The following is a 20,432-nucleotide window of genomic DNA, read 5'->3' as shown; positions in this document are numbered from 1 at the left end:
TGGCTCATTGTTATTCTAGGAACAATGTCCTGCATCTGATTGCCTAGGAAACAATTCTTAGCTTCAATGAGATGTAAAAGTCTCGTTCTTCTCTGGTGATCAAAGTGAACCAGGGACTATTGCTGCAAATCTTTTTGTTTATGAGACTGGTCTCTGAGTCCCTGTGGTCAGTCACAGTATGGATTTGTGTGCCAGCTTATTCCTTTCCTGGCAAAGTTGGGAAAAGGGAACACAGACTCAAGCTCTTAAAACTTAACTTGAAACACTGCTACCTGGTAAAATCATACGGGGTTTGCTGTATAGCAAATTGCATGCAAGTTGTTACCAGCTGATTTTGTATCTTAAAAAGTAGACCCAAAGATGTGTATTTGCTGACTCTTTTCTTTCACTGGCAAAGTCGAATTTGTTTTATTCTGCAGGACTGTAAGTACCATTAAAAATATTTTACTTATTGCAATTCAGGATTTGTTTCCATGTTTTTTGTTTGCTTACTTAGTGATATGATGACTTCTGCCACTAGTCAACACCTTTGTGGGTTTGGTGAAAGCTAGTTCAAAAGCTAAGTGCGAAAGAGAAGAGAGATAAAAACCTTTAAAAATCAGGAAATAGGAAAGTTTCTAACAGTCTTTTGACTTAGTCACATTACACATCTTGGATGCTTTATGATACTGATTTATTATATTTATGTCAAGCAGTGTTATATTAAGCTAAACATTTAACAAAGAAGACAACAGAATATGAGATATTGGAACACAGCCAACATATCCCAGTGCTGTTGGAAGTTTAATTCTTATTTTAACCGTGCACTTCAAAACATTGTACTCTGGTTTCTTTCTTTTAAGCAAACATTTCTATGAATTATTGGCAATTAGAAGGATATGAAAGATTTAATAAAATAAATCTAGTCAGCTTTATAAAAGTACAGTACCAGTTTTCTGATGAGCTGCTTAACTCCTTGCTACATATTTCTTCACCTCGTAAATCTAGGAGGTATTACAGCTCTTAAAAATACGGATCTTTCTCTGTTTCCTCACCCCATTTTCTGTCAGACTTGAGACCAGTTGGGCAAGTGATTATCTTCCCCACACCATATTAAATGCAAGACCTCTGCATTTCCTAAAGATTCCTGGATAGGAATGAGCCAACTTTGTAGAGCTATTTTATTTACAGAGTTCGACTCTGTAAATGAACTAAAACATTGCTCCTTTTGAATTCCTTTTCTGGCAGCATCCCTGCACCCAGGTTTTCTCAGCATTCTCTGTGATTCTCCGTGTTTCTCACAAACATCCTCACAAATGTTTGTGAAGCTCTGGCTAATTATACTTTTCAGGCACATTTGCATTTGACTTTGACTCCAGTGGGAGAAAATAGGCCTACTGCATACCGGTTGCAACTAAACAAAGCAGACCTGGACTTTGAATGGCACACAATGTTGGGCCATTATATGACAACCCAAGCAGTCAGAAATTGTGTCAAATCCCCGGAAAAGTCTTAAATAGCACGAGTGGTTTTTCGTTGTTTTTTTCCTTTAAGAAAAAGGTTAAATGCAGGATTTCTTTTGCTTGTGTTCTGGTTTTTCTGCCTTCAAGTTACCTTTTTTCTGAAAACACAGGGGCTAGAGACTTTAATTATTGTGATTAAACTGAGATTTAATGCCAAAATAAGAAGCTAAGATGTAAAGAAAAATGTACAAGACTCAAGTTATGAGAACTGGTAACACACAAATTCATTGAAACTTTGGATTTCTAAATTCAGAAAACCTCCAAAAACCCCCAGAATTGCCCAGGTTGGTCTGTGGACACTGCGACACGTTTGTGGTGAAGCTAGGAACCAAGGAGAAGATAACACTTTTGTTGTGTTGTTTTTCTTGCTCTGCACGGAATACAAACCTGTGTACATTAAAGTTCAAAGCTTGCCTCGCAGCGGCTTTGACTGAATCGTGATTCTTTTCTGACGTTTGTAGCAGTTGTACTCGAGTCCCAGTGTAAGCGTTTGTGGATGTTTCTCCGTAGAATGGTTTCAGATTTACACTGTGCAGTGACACAGCGATCACTTCGAACCGTAATTCTGTCATTAAGGTTTCCTATTCCATCTATCTGCGTTCAAAGGGAGGCAGCATTCCTCCCACCGCTCGTTACTTTTTTTTGGTTTCTCTCGCTTTATTGTTTTCCTGCCATCTTTGGAGAGAGAAGTTCCTTCCTCCGCAGTCCTGGCTCCCAGTCAGAGGGACACAGAGCGCTTCCTCTTCCTAGCAGCATACTCCCCAACAACAAAATTGGATAAGGAGTGGCTCAGGCGAGTGTCCGTAGTATCAGAGTTGCTGCCACTGCTGCTGATTTTCACCCGTGGGCACAGGCACCGGAGCATGGCTCTGCGGATGTAGTTGTCAAAGCAATAGTAAATGAAAGGGTTGGCACAGCTATTGGCAAAAGCCAAAGGGCTGCTCACCTTCATGCCCACCTGGGCCACCGTGTTGGGAAGACAGTCGGGCTGCTTCAAGAGTCCCAAAAGGATGGCCATAAGCTTGAAAAGATTGAAGGGAACCCAGGAGATAACAAAAGCTGCCACTACAATAAAGACGATCTTGATGGATTTTCTCAGTTTCTTATCATGTTTCCCAGCTCTCTGATAATGCACACAGAGTCTCCTGGTGATGGAGCAGTAAAAGGTTAAGATACTCAACAGTGGGAAGAAGAAGGCCAGGATTAAAAGCATCAGTGACATGATCTGTTTGGCTTCTGTCACAGCTTTGTCTGTGCAGTAAGTCTTTCCATATTGCTTCTTCAGTTCTCTGGACAAAAGGGTTGGCATCCCTAAGCAGCAGGATAATAGCCAGACACAGATACAGAGTCCACTGGAGTAGGACCTTGTTCTGACCCGTCTAGCAATAGAAGGATGCATGATAGCAAGGTACCGGTCGGCACTCATGCAAGTGAGGAGGAGGATGCTGCAGTACATGTTGACTGAGATGACGTAGGAACTAGCTTTACAGAGGAAAGATCCTACCCTCCAGCTCCCGTCCGACGCCTCCTTGTCCACCCAGAACGGCAGCGTGATGAGGAAGACGAAGTCAGATGCAGCGAGGTTGATGATGAAGATGTCGATCAGCCTCTGGACCCGTCGCTTGAAGACCAAGGCTACTATCAGGATGGAGTTGCCGACGATGCCCACCAGGAACACAGCAGTGTACAGGATAGGGAGGAAAGTAGACATGTGTTGCAGATGCTGATACTGGCAGTTGTCATCATAGTAGTAGTCATAGTTAAACGTGACTGTCGTTACGGGCGAAAGCTGGGTGAGTTCCATTTCTGGCCAAGCTGTCCTCATCCTTGCTCTGAGGAAGTCTCTGAGCTACCCCTACCCTCCCTTTCAAGGTCGTCTTTAAAAACATGTTAGCAAGTGAGGGGGGAGGAGTAGGGGGAGGAAAAAAGTGGTTTTAGGGGGGTAATCTACATGCTTTTAGCCAATCACGTGGGCAGCGAACAAGCAACAAGAGTCTCTGATTAGTCAAAACCTTGTCTTCAGAATAAACACTTGCTTCTTTTTTTAAAATCAGGTTTAGTTTTACTGATTTTATCTTCTTTTTGCATTTGCCTGTATAAGCACACCAGGTTTTGCTCTTATTTGGGGGGGAGGGAAGGTAGTTTTCAAGATTCTGAACTTTTTACTTTTTAGGACAGGATATTGCTAGTTTACAGAGATTCAAGATTGTACCAGCTCACAAGAAGTCAGAGAACAGTGAATTCAGGTGCTACATTCTTTATCTGTACTCAAAACATTTTGTATAAATTGCTTTTCAGGGCAAGTTCATCTTTTCTGAGACTTGGAGATTTTTACTTTCTTTGACCTTTTATGATTGTTGTTTTCTGTCAAGAGTAATTCTCTCATAGAAACATATTTAGGGAAAACCCCTTAAAACTACTATCTCCATTCTGGCCCGTAATTAGTTGGTTTCTACCAGCCCCAGGCTCTCCACTGCTCTGCCAGTGCCCCTGTCTTGCCCTGCAGCCTCTCCAGTTCCCCAAGCCCTGGACTCCCCACACCCAACTTTATGAATGTATTAGAAACTTAGAAGACAGTTTTCTGGTGTGTCATGTATTCTTCTGCAATTTGAGACTTGACTTGATGTTCCCATCCCTGCACAGTCTTCTTTGTCAGCCGCAGTCCTGATCTCCAGAGCCGTGCTTTGTTCCTTCTCCTTCTGAATGCGCAGCCCACATGGCTCTTGAGCTGGTTATGTACAGTGCTTGCTTCTCTCAAAGACCTCTGATTTCCTGCATCTTTCATTTGCAGTATCAGTACTGCTTCAGCTGTGGCTTACCTTACAGACAGCCCTTGCAACGTCGCACAAATCGAACGAAAATTCTCACTTCTTAAACTACTGAATTTATTACAGCTTTGTGCAGTGCATACTAATTTGAAACTTCTATCACTGGCCTTCATAATCCTTCCTCTTATGCAGATAATTTCATCTTCTCCGTCCTCTCTCTCCCACCTGCACGTTCACAGATCAGGTGTGCCTTCAGGATTCTCAAAGCTTTACGGAAATTGCTTCTCAGAGTGTGCTTGAGCCCTGGGCAGATAGATTGCCTCCATGTTGTGTCTCCATGGGCAAAGAGCAATGCCAAATCGCTTAGGCAGCAAATTTATCCCATCAAGTGCAGTCTGGATGCCCTCAGATTCACTCTGCCAGTGCTCAGGTTATGTGCTCCTGTGTGGCAGGTACCTGGTAGACTTCCAGGTGCCTGGAAAAGCAGCCACCTGCTGTGAAATGACTGACTGCTGGATCATGGGATATTTAGGTGGGGACTCCCTCTTGTGTAGGTAATGCTGATGACTAGTAAGAAGTTAGTTATGTACCACTACCTTCCTATCAGTAGGGCACTAGCGGACTCCAGCTGGCTATTTTTCATGGAATCTGTAGGGATTTAGTTATCTCGATATGTGTAATTCAGCCATCACCAACTCTGAAAAAAAGATCAAGGTGTATAAAAAAACCCTGGTTTTGATTACCGGTTTGTATACCACAGACATTAAGTGTGAATCTGTAAGAAAGCATAGGCGAAAAATCATCTTCTGGCTGTCTGAAGATTACAAAAGATATATGTACTTTTCAGTTAAGTGTCGTGTAAAAATGCCCAAGTACCTTACAGTTCACAGAAATTATTTTTGATAGATTCAGTGCAGAGGTGAGTTTGGTGTCATCTTTGCTTATTTCTGCTTCAAGGAATGTGTTTCAGTTTTTTTCTTCCAAAAAGCACTGGGAAATAGAGGCATTCTCTTTCCATCAGCTCAACCTTACTATCTGCAGTATAAGAGTTCTGCCTCTTTTGCAAAGATGGACTTATGTGTTATTTTACTCTGCACTTAGATCCTAACAGCTCACATGCAGTTGCAAGCTCTAAAAATCAGGCACAAACTTCTCTTCCTCCATCTCACACCACCACATGCTCCTTGAAATTCATTTTCTCCCTTTTCCCATCCTGGAGCAGATAGAAAAGTGAGTAACTTTTTAAAAAGCTTAGTGGAACCATAAAGATAAGCATGTGTATTCTTGTGTTTGCCGTTCTTCGCTTTGTTGTCTCCCTGTAGTTTAACAGCCTTACCTACTAAAGTAAAAAATCAGATAGTAAACCTTTTCCAACAGGGATCCACTCTTTTCTCTTGCGTATGCTCTGTATTTCTTGAATGCTCTGAACAGGCTTGGGAATGTCGCTGTGTGTTGCCGTATGACAGATGTGACACTTCCTTATCTGGACAGAAGATTTGCAAAGATAGTACATAGCATTGTCATGAATAATGAAGCGATTTGTAATTCTCCGAGTGAAGCAGCAGCAGGCGTATTTGTAGGTAGTCTGTAACTCTCGTGGGTTTTTTATGTGGTACTGTTTCACTTAAGGTGTGATGTAGGGTCTGACTCTTCCCAGAGCTCATTTCCCTGAGGTAGAGCCAAGCTCTCAAAAATGCTCACCACACAGAAATTCCCCTCATAACACTTCTGCATAGCTACTCCAGGAAGCTCAGCACGTGATGTGCTACGATCCAAAAGATGTGGTGAGATGTGTTGTCACCGGGAAGACAGCCTCTGCCCTCTCCTCACCCCCCTCCTAGATTTCCCCACCACTTTCATCTTCCTAGACCCCACCAGACACATGCAAACCCTCTTCCCAAACAAAATTTTCTGCTGAAGCAGAGCTCCTGGCTTGGCTTGGGTGTACGTTCTTCCATTTGGGGTACCCATCTTGTCCAGCCCTTGATGGAGCTCTGCTGAGACAGTCTGAAAAAATGCAGCCGTGGAGTGCTGAGTAGTTATGAACCTGAGAGTGAACCCAAAGCTTTTGTAGCCACACGCTCATGACTGTAATCGTGGCTGTGCGTTTGGCTGGTTCGACTTTAGAGTGTGTCTCTCTCTGATGGTCCTGCCTGCCTCAAACGTGCCTGTGAAGTTTGTCGTGTCAGTGTTTGTACCATTCCTCACATCTTCCTCGCAGGAAATACTGAGGTATTTCTAACGCTGGCAAGGGAGAAGATTTCATGTCTTTGTTCACGGTTCTGTGATGCTCGTGATATTATGGTAGCCTTCTCATTTTATGGCAAAACCAGTAAAAGAGATGTGCAGCAGAACAACCTGCACAGGAAGTAAGCAGGGTTGTTGAAGTAGTTTGTTACACACACACACTCCCCTTACATGTTTCTGCAATCGCAGCTTTTCTGGTAGCAAGGTGTGCGGTTTGTTTTCTCAATGTTTTTTACATTCTCTATTTTACTGATACTTTAAATGTAGGTTTATTCCAACTTGCACATGTGCTTTTATATAAGCACAGGCATCTAGATACAATAAGCTACGTACCTGTGAATTATTAATGATGATAAATGCTGAAAAGGAACAGAGGTTCATTTGGCTGTAAAAGAAAGTGTAGTGGTTTCTAAATGATTGTGCTTCAAAAACTTTCTGTAAGGAATAGAGATTTGCAGATCTAATTAAAAAAAAAAAAAACAACAACCAAAAGAACCCCACCAAATTGGCTGAAACTGCCCCACTATACTTTAACCTAGGCGAAGGCGGGCTCGGAGGTAACCAGATGAATGGTAACCAACAGAAGTTTCACCTCTGCACAAAGAGGGGAGAGGGTAGAACTGATTCAGGTGAAATTGTGGGCACTGAGACAGTGCATCGGAGTACGTTGAAATAGTTTCATACCGAGAGCAGTGATCTCCAAAGTGAGGTGTGGGAAGAAAATTTTTTTTGTACATGTAATAAAACAAATATTATCTCATCCCTTTTTAATTTATATTTTTGTGTATGTTTTATAATATACATAATATATTAATATAGTAGTACCTGCATATGATTCTTAAAAAATACATGTCATAGGGGGTGCATGCTGAAAACATTTTTTTGATGGGGTGTATGATAAAAGGGTTTGGATACCACTGATGTAGTGGACAAGTGGGTATCATTAAGACCTGTGCTACTCATCACATTTGGAAGGAGCACATCTAGAAGGTCTTGTCTCTGTGAAAATTATAATTGCGGTAGGGTTTTCTTAGCCTGCTGTGTTCTGTGCCACACGTAGAAAAACATAGGAGGCAGAAATAAAATCGGCGAGACTGTATAAAGAGATCTGAAGGGAATCCATGGGATTTTCTGCTGTATTCTAGCTATGTGAAATGCTTGTAGATGGTGCCTAAAACACAAAAAATAAAACTGCCCTTTTTGTTATTACAGAGATAATATTTGTTGGGAGAGGCAGTATCTTGTAGCAAATTAGCTAGTAATATTGGAAGAAACATGCAGACTTTTGAGCACCTTTTCCAGGGCTGAATCAATAGCTCATGAAGTGAGTGTGCTATATGGAAAAGGTTTTTTTATTTCTCATCCTCTTTCAACTTTAATACAATTTAATACAGATAGCACCATCTCCTACAAATGTTTACATATTTCCTTAGACTGCGAGAGCTAAAATGACACAAATTTTCTATGAAGGTTTTCTTTTGCAACATATGAAGTGTTGGTTTGCTTGTTTTTTTGTTTGCAGCACTGCTGTTAAACTCTCTGTCGGTGCCTGAAAACTTCTGTTAGAGGTACTAACTAATCTTGCACTTGATCCAGGTCTGCCATCTAAGAAACTTCACTTTTGGTAAAAAGCAGGAACAGCTTTTAAGCTGTATCCACCAGCATTATTCCTTTCGTGCTTTCACATGCAAACTGCGACAGTTTCTAAACCAAACTTTTACTTTGAAAACCTTCTCAAACGATCCTGTTCTGTAGCTAGACTGATCACCCAGTGGTTCTGGTAAGGCACACTGAGGAGGAGTGAAAAGAGGAGAAAACAAAAAAAGATAGGTGTTGCCCGGGAATGACACTCTGTGTTCGCTTGTAATGTTTTTATTGGGTTACTCTTGTTATATATATATGGAGGGGTATTTTTCCAGAAAAAGAAAAAAATCCAGGTGAAATCTGTAGAGAGTATTTGAAATTAAGTAAATAAAAGGAAAACACATCTCCTCTCTGGCTGTTTTTGCTTCACACCTGTCATATTGATCAGGGCAGATTATGAAGAAGAGGAGGCCACTGTAGTCTAATTTAGTCATGGAAGTAGCAATGGCTGCAAAATTTTCCAGAATTGATTCTGATTTTTAAGAGATTAGATCTTTTAGGAGAAAAACTTATAGACTTGCCAGTGTTAGGTAGTTCAATATGATTACTGTAAACGGTTCCAATTCTCCTTATCCCATGGCTTAGAATACAGAGGGGTTTGGTTTTGGTTTTGGTTTTGGTGTTTTTTTTAACGTTTTCTAGCTTCAACTTCTGATAATTAGCCAGGTATACTGGAAAAACTATTAATGATTTTTTTGTCTCCTATTGCCATTACATATATTTTACGGTCTTGCAGCTCCTTAGCTCTCTCTTCACTAAGTTAAATTGACTGACCTTCCGTGATGTATTTCACTGAGAGAGGTTTTCTAATCGCTCAGGGATTTTCATGGCCCTTTTCAGGTTTCCCTCTCCTTTATCAACATGTCAAAACTGGACATGCTATTTTCAGCAGTCAGCAGCAACTTTAGATACGATATAACTTCTTCCTTCCTTGTGATTTCTCTGTTTCTCCTGCAGTCTTAGGTTGCAGGAAAGTTGTTTTTTTGGCCACAGCACCATCTTGGCAGTTGGTAATCCACTGTGACTCATTTGGCCTTTTCATTTTGTGCTGCTCAGAATAAAGTCTTATGTCAGGTAAGTGTAGCCTCCACTCTTTGCTCTTAAATGAATGAGCTCATCGATGACCTTATTGAAATGCATGTTTGCTTGCCCCTGGCTGCCAAATTATCAGGTCACCCTGTACCAGTGCCCTCTCCATGTCTTTGTTTACCCTTCCCTCAGGCCTTGTGTCATCTGTGAAGTTTATCAGCGATACTCTGCTTTCTTCCAGGCCATGGATAAAGATGTCAAATAATGAGTCTAGCATAAATCCCTGTTATATCCCAAAATATGTCATAGAATCATAGAATCGTCTGGTTGGAAGAGACCTTCAAGATCATCGAGTCCAGCCATTCACCCTGCACTGTCAGGGTCCCTAAAACATGTTGCTCAACACCAAATCCACACGGTTTTTAAACACCTCCAGGGATGAGGACTCCACCACCTCCCTGGGCAGCCTGTTCCAATACTTCACAACCCTCTCTGTAAAGAAATTCTTCCTGATATCTGACCTAAATTTCCCTGGCATAACTTGAGGCCATTCCCTCTCGTCCTGTCATTCATAATGTGGGAGAAGAGACCGCCCCCCATCTCCCTACAACTTCCTTTCAGGTAATTGTAGAGAGCGAGAAGGTCCCCCCTGAGCCTCCACTTCTCCAGACTAAACAGTCCCAGCTCCCTCAGCTGCTCCTTATAGGACAAGTTCTCTAAACCCTTCACTAGTTTTGTTGCTCTTCTCTGAACCCGGTCCAGCACCTCAACGTCCTTCTTGAAGTGAGGGGCCCAAAACTGGACACAGTACTCCAGGTGTGGCCTCACCAGTGCTGAGTACAGGGGGACAATCACTTCCCTGCTCCTGCTGGCCACACTGTTTCTGATACATGCCAGGATTCCGTTGGCTTTCTTGGCTGCTTGGGCACACTGCTGGGCTCATGTTCAATCGGCTGTCGACCAGCACCCCCAGATCCTTCTCTGCTGTGCAGCTTTCCAGCCACACTCCCCCAAGCCTGTAACGCTGCAGGGGGTTGTTGTGGCCCAAGTGCAGGACCCGGCACTTGGTCTTGTTGAATTTCATACAGTTAGCCTTGGCCCATCGATCCAGTCTGTCCAGGTCCCTCTGTAGAGCCTCCCAACCCTCAGGCAGATCAACACTACCTCCCAATTTAGTGTCATCTGCAAACTTGCTGAGGGTGCACTCGATCCCCTCATCCAGATCATTGATAAGGATGTTAAAGAGAACAGGCCCCAATACTGAGCCCTGCAGAACACCACTGGTGACTGGCCACCAGCTGGATTTAACTCCATTCACCACCACTCTCTGGGCCCGGCCGTCCAGACAATTTTCGATCCAGCGAAGCGTACACCCGTCCAAGCCATAGGCAGCCAGCTTCTGCAGAAGAATGTTATGGGAAACAGTGTCAAAGGCTTTGCTAAAATCGAGATAAACAACATCCACAGTTCTTCCCTCATCCACTAAACGGGTCGTTTTATCATAGAAGGAGATCAGGTTGGTCAAACAAGACCTGCCCTTCATAAATCCATGTTGACTGGGCCTCATCATCATGTCCTTGCAGACAGTTATGTTATGAGGTGTTGGTGAGATGATGGGGAAAGGTGGGGTGCATAGGCAGAGGTTTCTTAATTAAATAGAATTTCTAATTATTTTTTAAATAAAATTGTATTTTGGTGCACCAAGTCAGACAAGTTTCTTATATCCCTGCTTTCACCTTTGCCATCCTAGCTTCTTACCTCGCCACAAAAATGCTTCCTGGCTGTTCTGAGAGAGGAGTTGTTTGGGATCATTCCCCAGAACTCCGCAGAGATGTGAAAACCTCGGACCTGATTCTGTTTTTTCTGAGTATTTGTTTGCTGGTTTGGAGGTTGGTAAAATCAGAACTGGATGTGGTGGTCTCTCAGCCACAGGAGTTGTTAACCACTTTTAAGAGTCCCCTTGTAATTTGTGTGGGTATGTGTACCCGGAGGGGGGGTATGTCCAATTTGGGGCATGGAACCAGTGTTGCTGATTTTTACTAAATCTTTTTTTTTTTTTTTCCGTTACTTGGTGTTGTGCCAAGTCATTCAGCCAGGATATCGTGTCGCCGTTTTTACAAGCCATCAAGCGAAAAAGAAAGGAATGCGAGCCTTACGGCTGCAGGGAGAGACCAAATAACTGCAATGGCAGAAACAAGACTTTGCGGAGTGGGTTTTTTGTGTTTCTGTAAAAACTCGTGGTTACAGCAGGTACAGCACGTTGGGACCAGGGCTCCCGACCCCCCAGCACCCGCGTGTCCCAGATGTGCCATGTCGGCATCAATCAGTGCTGCCCGTCGGGCTGGAGCGGGGCGGTGCGAGGTGGGCTGCCGGGCGGCGGGCACCGGGCAGGCCGGTGGGCGCCGAGGGGTGAGCGTGGGGCGGCCCGGAGGCGGCGGGAGACGGCCGCTGCCGGGCGGCATCGCGGAGGGAACTACCGCTCCCACGATGCCGCTCGGCCAGCCGGCGGCAGCCGTTCCGGAACGGGGCGGCAGGACTACATCCCCCGAGCGCCTGGCGCGGCGGAGCGGGGCGGGGCCCCGCGGGCGGAAGCGGCGGGGCCGGGCCGGGCCGGGGGGTGCGAGGCGGCGATGGGCGGTGGGTGCTGCGCTGCGCGGCGGCCGTGCAGCCGTTGCGGGGGACGGTTGCTGAGTGCGGGAGGGGAGAGAGCGGGGGGGGCTGAGGCGCCCTCGGGGGTACCGCCCCCGGCGGCTCCCGGTGCCCCGGCGGCCGCTCCCCCTCACAGGGCTGTCGCCCGAGAGGCCGGAGCGGAGCGGAGGGATGGGGAGGACGGTCGGGCTGGTCCGTGCTTCGTCCTGGCGGCGCGGGGTGAAGCGTGCGGGCAGCGGTCGGGCGGCTGCGGCGGTGCCGGAGCGCAGCCCGGGTCCCGTGCGGCTGCGGGGCGCCGCGTTTGCGTGGGGCCGGAGCCGCCGGCGCTGCCTGGCCGCGAGAATGGTGGAGGTGGGGCATGGTGCTGTTGGTCTGAAGGCTTTCGAAGTCTTTTTTCCCTTTTCTTTTTAATATTTTTCTCTTAATGAAAAGAAAACTATTATTTCTCTTTTCAGTGAGATTATTTGTGAAATAATTTCGAAGTGAAGCGATGATCTCAGACTATTTGGTTTGCTTTCTCCTTCTAGATGACTTTTTGTGAACTGGTGGTGTTGAAGAAACTGAATGAATGGAACAGTTAGGGCACATAGGAAGTTTGCGTTTCATGCGCTCCGCTTGCCACAAGTCACAAACAACACTGTCTCTGAAGTGACCTGGAATCGTCGGAGTTGCGTGTCCTGAGGGACTCTGAGGACCTCTGAAGGTAAAAAAGTGTTCGGTGGCTTTCTTTCCTAACCCTCCGTGTCCATGAGTATTAGTAGGAGGATCCCATTCAATAGTGTTGGCAGCCCTCTCCCCACCTGTACACCTTTAAGGCTTTCTGCCTCTTCTGCTTTCTCAAGGAGCAGTCACACTGCGAGCATGATTTCTGAGGAAATACCAGCAAACACAGCCTTATTCTTTTGCGATGTCAGGTGAAAGGAGTTTCTTAAATGTAGTGGCCTGCTGTTGGCTGAAGGGAATGATTGCTGTAACAAGATAAAAAAACCCATATTTTTGTATTCCCAGCTGCAATGGTACAGTAAGTTCTTAAAATGCTTATCCATTCTCCAGTCTTACAGTTGATGTTTTGCCACAATGCTTGCTTTTCTGCTATTCTGTGTCTTTTCTTTTTCAACTCTACTGACTTGCCCTGGTTTTTTCCCTTCCATGAAGTGCATGCATCTAGTCTTTCCTTTGAATGTTGCTGCTGTTTGGCGTTTGCCTTCTCTTTTATGAGCTGGTGCTTTGAAACTTTTACATGTCTCACTTCTTTTGCAAAGTGTTTCCATTTATTATCTGTTTTCATGTCTTTATAATTAATGTCATCTTCGGTAGTAGTAATGGGTTTTTTTTGGCAAGTAAGCTTATTGTAAGGCACGTTGTACGTATTGTTGTGTGTAGAACCTTTTGCAAAGCATGGCATAATCTTGTAAACATGCAGTGTCTTTCTTCATGGTCTTCTCTGGTAACTATTTCTTACTGACTGTGCTAACCACTCTGAGCTCTGCCTGGGGCGGGAAGGATGGCTCTCTCTTTAACAGAGCAGAGGACAGCTGTTTAAGTCGGAGTGTGCCTACCGTAAATGAAGATGCATTGGATATACTCAGTGAATGGGCAGGGTAGTCAAGTCTGCTGCACTGTGGCAGGAAGAACTTCTAGTTCAAAATTTGCCTGAAGTTCTTGATCTCTTCTGTAAGTAGTTGAAGTGTTAGGCAGAAGCATTGAGGGGACGTTTATTGTAAGGAACTGGGGATCTGCTTTTGCCCTGGCACTGTCTTGTCCATATTGAAAATCCATGCGTGTTCTTTCTGGGGCAAATGCCACCTGCTAGATTTTGTGGACTGTAGCCACCTCAGCTGCTTTCTACCTACCCCTGGAGCTCTGCATGACAAGCATTGAAGCATCCCTTTTACCAAGTGAACACTAGACAGTGCTTTAATTTACTATTTGATTTTTAAGCCTTCATTTTGCTTGTGAGCTGCTCTTGGTTGCCAGCCAACATCAACTCTGCCAAGTCCACTCTATGCCGATGCGCAGAACGCTGGCCAGAAGCGCGTGGTTGTGTTTTAATGATGCGGCACCAGTGTTCTGCGCTTGGCAGCAGGGATGTTGTATCTGAAAGTAAGGTGATTTTTTTTTTTGAGCCAGTTGCTTTCTTCCTGTATGTTGGGCACAAAGTTGATAGGACTTTGTTATTGTAAGCATTTATATTAATAGCCAATGGCAGCAAACCAATGGCCCAATAATGTCCTGCTTACGTTCTTTTTCGCCAGACACTACTCTGAGGATGGAGGTTCTAGGTTCTTTTGATTCCTCCTTCCAGAAAGAGCCCTTTCTAAAGAGAGGAGTCTGTTGCAGAGGGTTCCTCTTACAGTGAATGAGACTGCAATATAGTGGAAAATCCAGACCAGCCTGTTCTGCTTGCCGTGAGAGTGAGTTCCCAGAGGATCTGTGCAGCTCTGAGCTCAGCTGGGCAGCGCAGCTTTGGCCCTGGAGATGTCACTTGCCCTGTTTGCTTTTTGAGAAGTTTGTGAAGGGGAGGGGATCCCTCAGTGAACTCACTGGGGATGAATAGTGAGGTCAGCCCTATTCACCAACTTGCTCTCTCCCTGTTCTGCTCATCAGTGTCCTGTGTACCTTGAGGGAGATGCTAGGATATCGAAGGAGAATGGAAGTACATAACTAAGAATTAAACACTGCACTGGGAGTTTGCTTTCAAGTCTGGTCTTGATTCTATGTCTTCTAGATAAATAAGCCCAGATATGATGTTTTCTTCCTCTCAATATTTGTCCTAGCTTATAAAAGTTCACAGCTTGTGGATTAATATTTAAGTACAGTTGTGGTATGCAAACTTTGCAGTATTTAAAATAGGTGCTGCTTGTCAGTTCACCAAAAATCGGTTTTATTCTTGCTCATTGCTAAGGATGCAGTTAAATGAGGCATACTCCCTGTAATATCAATATCCCTCCTTGAATATGGAAATTAAGCATAGGGAATGATATGGGTACACATCATTTCTCCTTCCCAACCCCGTTTTCCAGTTTTAACCAAATAGTGGAGCAGATGGGAGAGAAAAGAAAGAAGAATGGCATTGTTAGCAGACAGTATCGGTGTGTTTGAAGCTCTCAGCTTTAATTTGCACCTCGTTTCATAGTTCAGAATTTCTTACTTGCAGGTCTGACTTGGGCAGTGGTGTTTTTCCTTGTGAATGTTTGTTTTAAGGCACTTACTGTTTCTAGTTGTGGTTCATTCAGTAGCAAAGAAACTAAACCAAAATATTTTGATCAAAGTATGTGGGAGAAGGGAGGTAGAACAAGCAATAGACAAGAGCTGATTAGATAGTAGCTCGTGTTACCAGACTAGCTCTAGCTGCCAAGTTAACTTCAATTAATTTTTTTTTTTCTTTGGCAAGTCCATCAAGCCTGATTCATCATAATCCATAAATTTAATCAAGCACAGAAAAGGGGTGAGCACAACAGGCATCTGAGAGCCCTCTGACATATTGCACTATCCGCAAAACATTCCATGTGTTAGCAATCAATTACTCATTAAAGTCACAGTATTGTCATAAGCATAAGCCTGTGGGATATCTGTGTTTTCCCATGCCTCCTTTTACCCTGGATTTATGCCATTTGTGAGCATGAGCCTGCAAAGGAGGGCATAAGTGACCACAGGGAGCCAGAGCAAGGTCCTCATGTCAGCGCATGAAGGCCTTTTGATTTTGGAACCTCTTGTCATCCTGTTCCGGACACACACACACAGACACAGACACACACACAGACACACAAACATTTTAGTTCTTCAGAAACACCACTGTATGTATTGTGACATTATTGCAACATTTATCATAGCTTCCAAATTTGTCTTTCAGTGCTTCCTTCGTTTTCTGTCTCTAGAGCCTAGATAAATCTCTCTGCTTCCTTAAAGGCATTCCAGCACCTTGGCATGGCTGCCCTTTGTGAACAGTCTGGAAGAGCTTTTTTGGCATGCTTGTGATTCTTATCTCTGCTGTAAACACAAGCTGTGAAAGCCGTGTTTGTCTTGTATGGGATGGCAGGCTAAAAATACATTCAACCCTTGGTAATCTCTTAAGGAAAGATAAGTCTTCTGCCTGGGTGCTGTGAATGGATTCTCTGCAGTTCCCTCCAATCAGGATCACAAATGGCAGTGAGCTGTGCCATGTGCTCTGGGGACAGAGTTACTGTTCCTCTGTCGGTTTTTGTCTTGGAGAGAAAGCAGCTAGTGCAGCACGGCTGGGAGAAGAGCGATATCCATGCCTTGAAATCGCAGATCCAGTGGATGCTTCCTAGTACGGTAGACTGATAGACTCATTCCGTGTTCCTTGAATTCCAGCATGTTGGAAAAGGATGACGTGCATATCCTGAGGGGGCATTGCGTAAGGGGAATGATGTCACGAGTTCGATAGTGCTGGGATAACTTTGCGTTTACTGTCAGAGGAGTTGCTCACTTGGCCCTCTCTTTCCTTACAGCAGCAAGGGCACAATGATGGATAACCGTTTCGCTACAGCGCTAGTAATTGCCTGCGTTCTCAGCCTCATCTCCACCATCTATATGGCAGCTTCTATTGGCACCGACTTCTGGTACGAATACCACACCCTGTCCCCAGCTGAGAACGTTAGTGAAGCTGGTAGGAGCATCTGGGACGAATTTGTCAGCGAAGAGGCAGATGAGAAGACCTACACAGACGCGCTCTTCCGGTGCAATGGCACAGTTGGATTGTGGCGGAGGTGTATCACTGTACCCAAAAACTCGCACTGGTACAGCCCACCAGGTATCTCCAGAGCAATTAACATTTCCCTAGCTTGCCTGGGGTGGTATGTGCTAACTTCCTCACAACATATTCATGCCACTTTGTCCCTCCAGAAGGCATATTTCTAGCTTGTGTGGGTTTTTTTTAAATAGAGACAGCCTAAATTTTTAAAGAAGCGAAAGGCAAAATTATCTGTGACTATCAGTGCTACAGACTCTGGATTTGACACATGATACTTGATCTAAATTTAGTCTCGTATTACTTGATTTTTGTGTCTGCTGTTCAACTGGAGATAGTTACAGTTGTTCTGCCAGTCACTGTCTTTTTAGGAGAGGTCCTGGGATCCAGCAATGGAATAAAGATGCTACTTTATCAAGGGGCACTTACTCCTTTTAGCTAGTCATTCATTTTGCTCACATGTCACAAACGTCCCACTGTTGTATCAGCACATCATGGACTCCTTGTACTGTAGTGCTAGATATAGAATGAAATATTTGTATTCTTTTTCACAATAATTGGGGGCTAAAAAAGTGTAGCGAGCAATTATTTTAGTTGCTTCAAAGTAGATTTTGACACACGATGTATGTGTGAAGCCCTTCGTTTTAAACCCTCTTTAAAAAAATGTGCTTTCAATCACTTTTTCTGGGGAAAAAAATATTACATGAAATGCTTCCTTCCTAATGAAAATACTTGTTTTGGAAGATACTTAAACCAGATCTGTTCAATAGTATTCTGAAAGCAAAATCTAACTGAGGTGTAAAAGAGGAGAAATTTACTGTAAAGAAGCAAATATTTTCTGTTCTTTAAATAGTCCTTTCTGTCTCGTTTTTGAACGAAGTCTTTAGTATGGTACTGCATTCTGCACATGGAGATAAGCACAGCTTAGTTAAGGGACTCTGAGTACAAGAATATGTAACAACATAGTTGAGCATTGTATGCCACATTTCTTTCCTAATCTGTCAAGTGTGGCACAGTTCTCTGCAGATAACCCATATAAGCATGTTTGAATGCTGACCCTCGTTGTAGTAACTGTGTTATGCTAACTACATTGTGATAAGGCATCCTACAAATCTGTTTTCTGTTTTGAGAGGTAATTTTTTCTCTAAAATGGAACTCTGAGGAGATTCCCAGCTTAAATGGTTGAGAAAGGAGGAATTGAAGGGTGAGGAGGTGGGAGGGAGACATCTAATGTTGTTTTTTTTTTTCTTTTTTCCCCCAGAACCTGATATGACTACAAGCTGCATTAGTTTTTCACTCTCTGATCAGTTTATGGAAAAGTACGTAGAGCCTGGAAATCACAATAGTGGCACAGATTTGAATCGAACTTGTAAGTGTCTTTCACTTCTGGCAGGTAAACAAGTGAGATTAAAAAAAAAATGTTTCTCAAATGCAGTCACTAGTGAGGAAAGTGTCTGTATCTTGCTCTGCATTTATTGTTGTGAGTTTTTGTTTTTTGTTTTTTTTTTTTTTTTTACAGTAGCACAGACAGTAGGTCAAAGTTTAAAAGGAAAACTTTGATGTGTTAGCAAAGGTTTTGCCCGTGAATGCAGTACAGGAATTTGGGAGTTAACAAATGGAGTCCTTCTGAGTTCAGTGGAGCCTTTGGTCCTTTTTAGCTATGAATGTAGAATGTCTGATGAAGCAGAGGCATTGTGGTTAGAGGGGAATATAAAACGGTGAGAGAAGATCAGTTTCTAGCACATCTTCAACAACTGTGTCTTGTGTGGTTTTCATGTGCAGATCTCTGGCGATTGCAGTTTCTCCTGCCCTTTGTCAGCCTTGGCCTCATGTGCTTTGGGGCTCTGATTGGGCTCTGTGCTTGTGCCTGTCGCAGCCTTTACCCGGCCATTGCCACTGGAGTCCTCCACTTCCTAGCAGGTAGGTCTCCTGCCATCCACCACCAGCCCTCCCTCCTCCAGAAGTTGGTAGCCACAGCCAGAGCACTTCAACCGTGAGCTCATGGTGCTTTGTTGCTTCCTTCCCCAGGGCTGTGCACGCTGGGCCTGGTGGGCTGCTATGTAGCCGGGATCGAGCTGCTCCATAAGAAGCTGCCCCTGCCGGACGATGTGAGGGGCGAGTTCGGCTGGTCCTTCTGCCTGGCCTGTGTCTCGGCACCTTTGCAGTTCATGGCAGCTGCTCTTTTCATCTGGGCGGCGCGCACCAACAGAAAGGAATTCACGCTCTTGAAAGCGTACCGTGTAGCATGAGTACTGCAACTGAAGCGTTGGGTTTCCGTGTCGCAGCCTCTCCTCCCCACAACCCTTACTACTTTTTTTCTTTTAGTCGGAATTTTACCTTGTACTGCCTGCTTCTGGCCAGTTGAGACAATTTAGCCTGCAGGCCGTGAAGACAGAGACCTCTGGGCTAAATGGCCAAACTCTGCCAGAAGCCTGCAGAACTTGAACAGGTTTTTTAAATTGTTGGAGGTTTTTTTTAATAATTAATAATATTTTTTTAAGCTTCGTTGGGTTGTTGAATATCCCCTTGGTTAGGTGTACTTGCTGCTTCCTGATTTTATTACCCCGTCAGCCTGGAGGAAATAGGAATGGTGTGGTGGGGCAGAAGAGAGATAGGAAAAGAAAAGATGCAGGTAAACAAAAATGGGAACCTCAGTGCACAAATAGTGACTACACAGGAGCTGTCTGCTGCGCAACCCAAGCAGAGAGCACCCGGGAGACATGGGGGAACTCAGAAACCTCTGTTATGGAAATCTTGTAGCTAAATCAGTCCTGTAGCTTCACTTTGGTTCTCTTATTCTCACCAGTTTTCTACTTTTTGTGGCTTCTGTCAAAACTGATGCAGGCAGAGCAGCTGGCTGTGGGAGTGCCTGCACAGTGCACTATGCTGAACGCAGACTCTGCCCTGGCTTTTGCCAAGGAGTGGGAAAAGTTGGCCCATGTGGAGCTTTGTGCTGCTGTAGCTGCACTGCTTCCAGGACCCAGCCTAGTTTGGTATCTGAACTACATGTGGTTGTGCACTCTAATCTTAACTGGTGGTGCTTGTGCTTGCTGTGAAATAAGGCTTTCCTCTCTCTCGTGTGGAAAATGACCCTGCAAAAGTTTTTTGGTTTTAATTTGTTTTAGTGTATGTGTGTACATGTACATATATAAACTTAACCTTTTTTAAAGCTCGCCTATTAATCCTATATAGCACACAACAGGGTTTTTTTAAAAGGTGCTGCTCTTTTCCCATTTTGCCCCAAACCTATTGTTTAAATGAAATAATAATAATAAAAAGCTCAGAAATTTTCAGCGTTGCACGAGTCTGATGGGAGGGTGAGGGAATGGTCTGAAGTGAATTTTACTTAGGGAGAGAAGAGCCCAATGTCTAGATTGTTCTCTGTTTTCAGAGAAATGTCACCAGAAACAAAGATGTTTGGTTATTTTTTTTATTAAATTCTTGGGCTCCTGATAACTTTAATTTTTCTCCTGCTCATCACTGGGGAGTGCAACACCTCATAACTTCTAACCAGTTCACAACTTCTGCACATCTTTCTTCCAAATCACTGCAACTCTAGCCAGACTGAGTGGCATGTCTTACCTAGAAAACAACATTCCAAGACTAAATTGTTTAATTCTGAGGCCTTAACTCCCCGCGTTTCCTTACTCCATGCTTAATAGAAGAAATGTGTCTTAGAAGAAATAAATCCTGACAAAATGAATAATTCTCAATGGCAAGGATTTTGTGATATACTGTGGGTGAGAGTGACACAGAAATATGCGTTTTTATTTCACGATTGTGTTTTTATTTTGTTTTGTGGGTCAGAAAACAACCATAGTCACTAATTCCCTGAAGATCAGGGATATCTGCTAGTATAGTTTGGTTTTTTTTTTTTTATCA

General features: G+C 44.0%; 2 protein-coding genes across 3 annotated transcripts; one reads left to right on the top strand and one right to left on the bottom strand.

The window, feature by feature from the left end:
* Positions 1-2,205: 2,205 nt before the first annotated feature.
* GPR15 (G protein-coupled receptor 15) lies at positions 2,206-3,327 on the bottom strand. The gene has a single exon (XM_009982160.2). The coding sequence runs from the start codon at positions 3,325-3,327 to the stop codon at positions 2,221-2,223; it is 1,107 nt and encodes a 368-aa protein (XP_009980462.1). The 3' UTR covers positions 2,206-2,220.
* Positions 3,328-12,372: 9,045 nt separating this feature from the next.
* Positions 12,373-19,860, top strand: CLDND1 (claudin domain containing 1). Of its 2 annotated transcripts, none has more exons than XM_086620614.1 (5): positions 12,373-12,542; positions 16,315-16,613; positions 17,812-17,919; positions 18,333-18,470; positions 18,579-19,860. In XM_086620614.1, the coding sequence occupies exons 2-5, from the start codon at positions 16,325-16,327 to the stop codon at positions 18,797-18,799; spliced, it is 756 nt and encodes a 251-aa protein (XP_086476740.1). In that variant the 5' UTR covers positions 12,373-12,542; positions 16,315-16,324; the 3' UTR covers positions 18,800-19,860. The 2 variants fall into 2 exon arrangements, with proteins under 2 accessions (XP_086476740.1, XP_009977931.2); XM_009979629.2 differs by having other exon boundaries at positions 16,312-16,613.
* Positions 19,861-20,432: the final 572 nt, after the last annotated feature.

The sequence above is a fragment of the Tauraco erythrolophus genome, chromosome 1, assembly GCF_009769465.1.
Source record: "Tauraco erythrolophus isolate bTauEry1 chromosome 1, bTauEry1.pri, whole genome shotgun sequence".
Lineage (NCBI taxonomy): Eukaryota > Metazoa > Chordata > Aves > Musophagiformes > Musophagidae > Tauraco > Tauraco erythrolophus.
The sequence above is the reverse complement of the archived record's forward strand: the minus strand, read 5'-3'. Positions and strand labels throughout refer to the sequence as shown.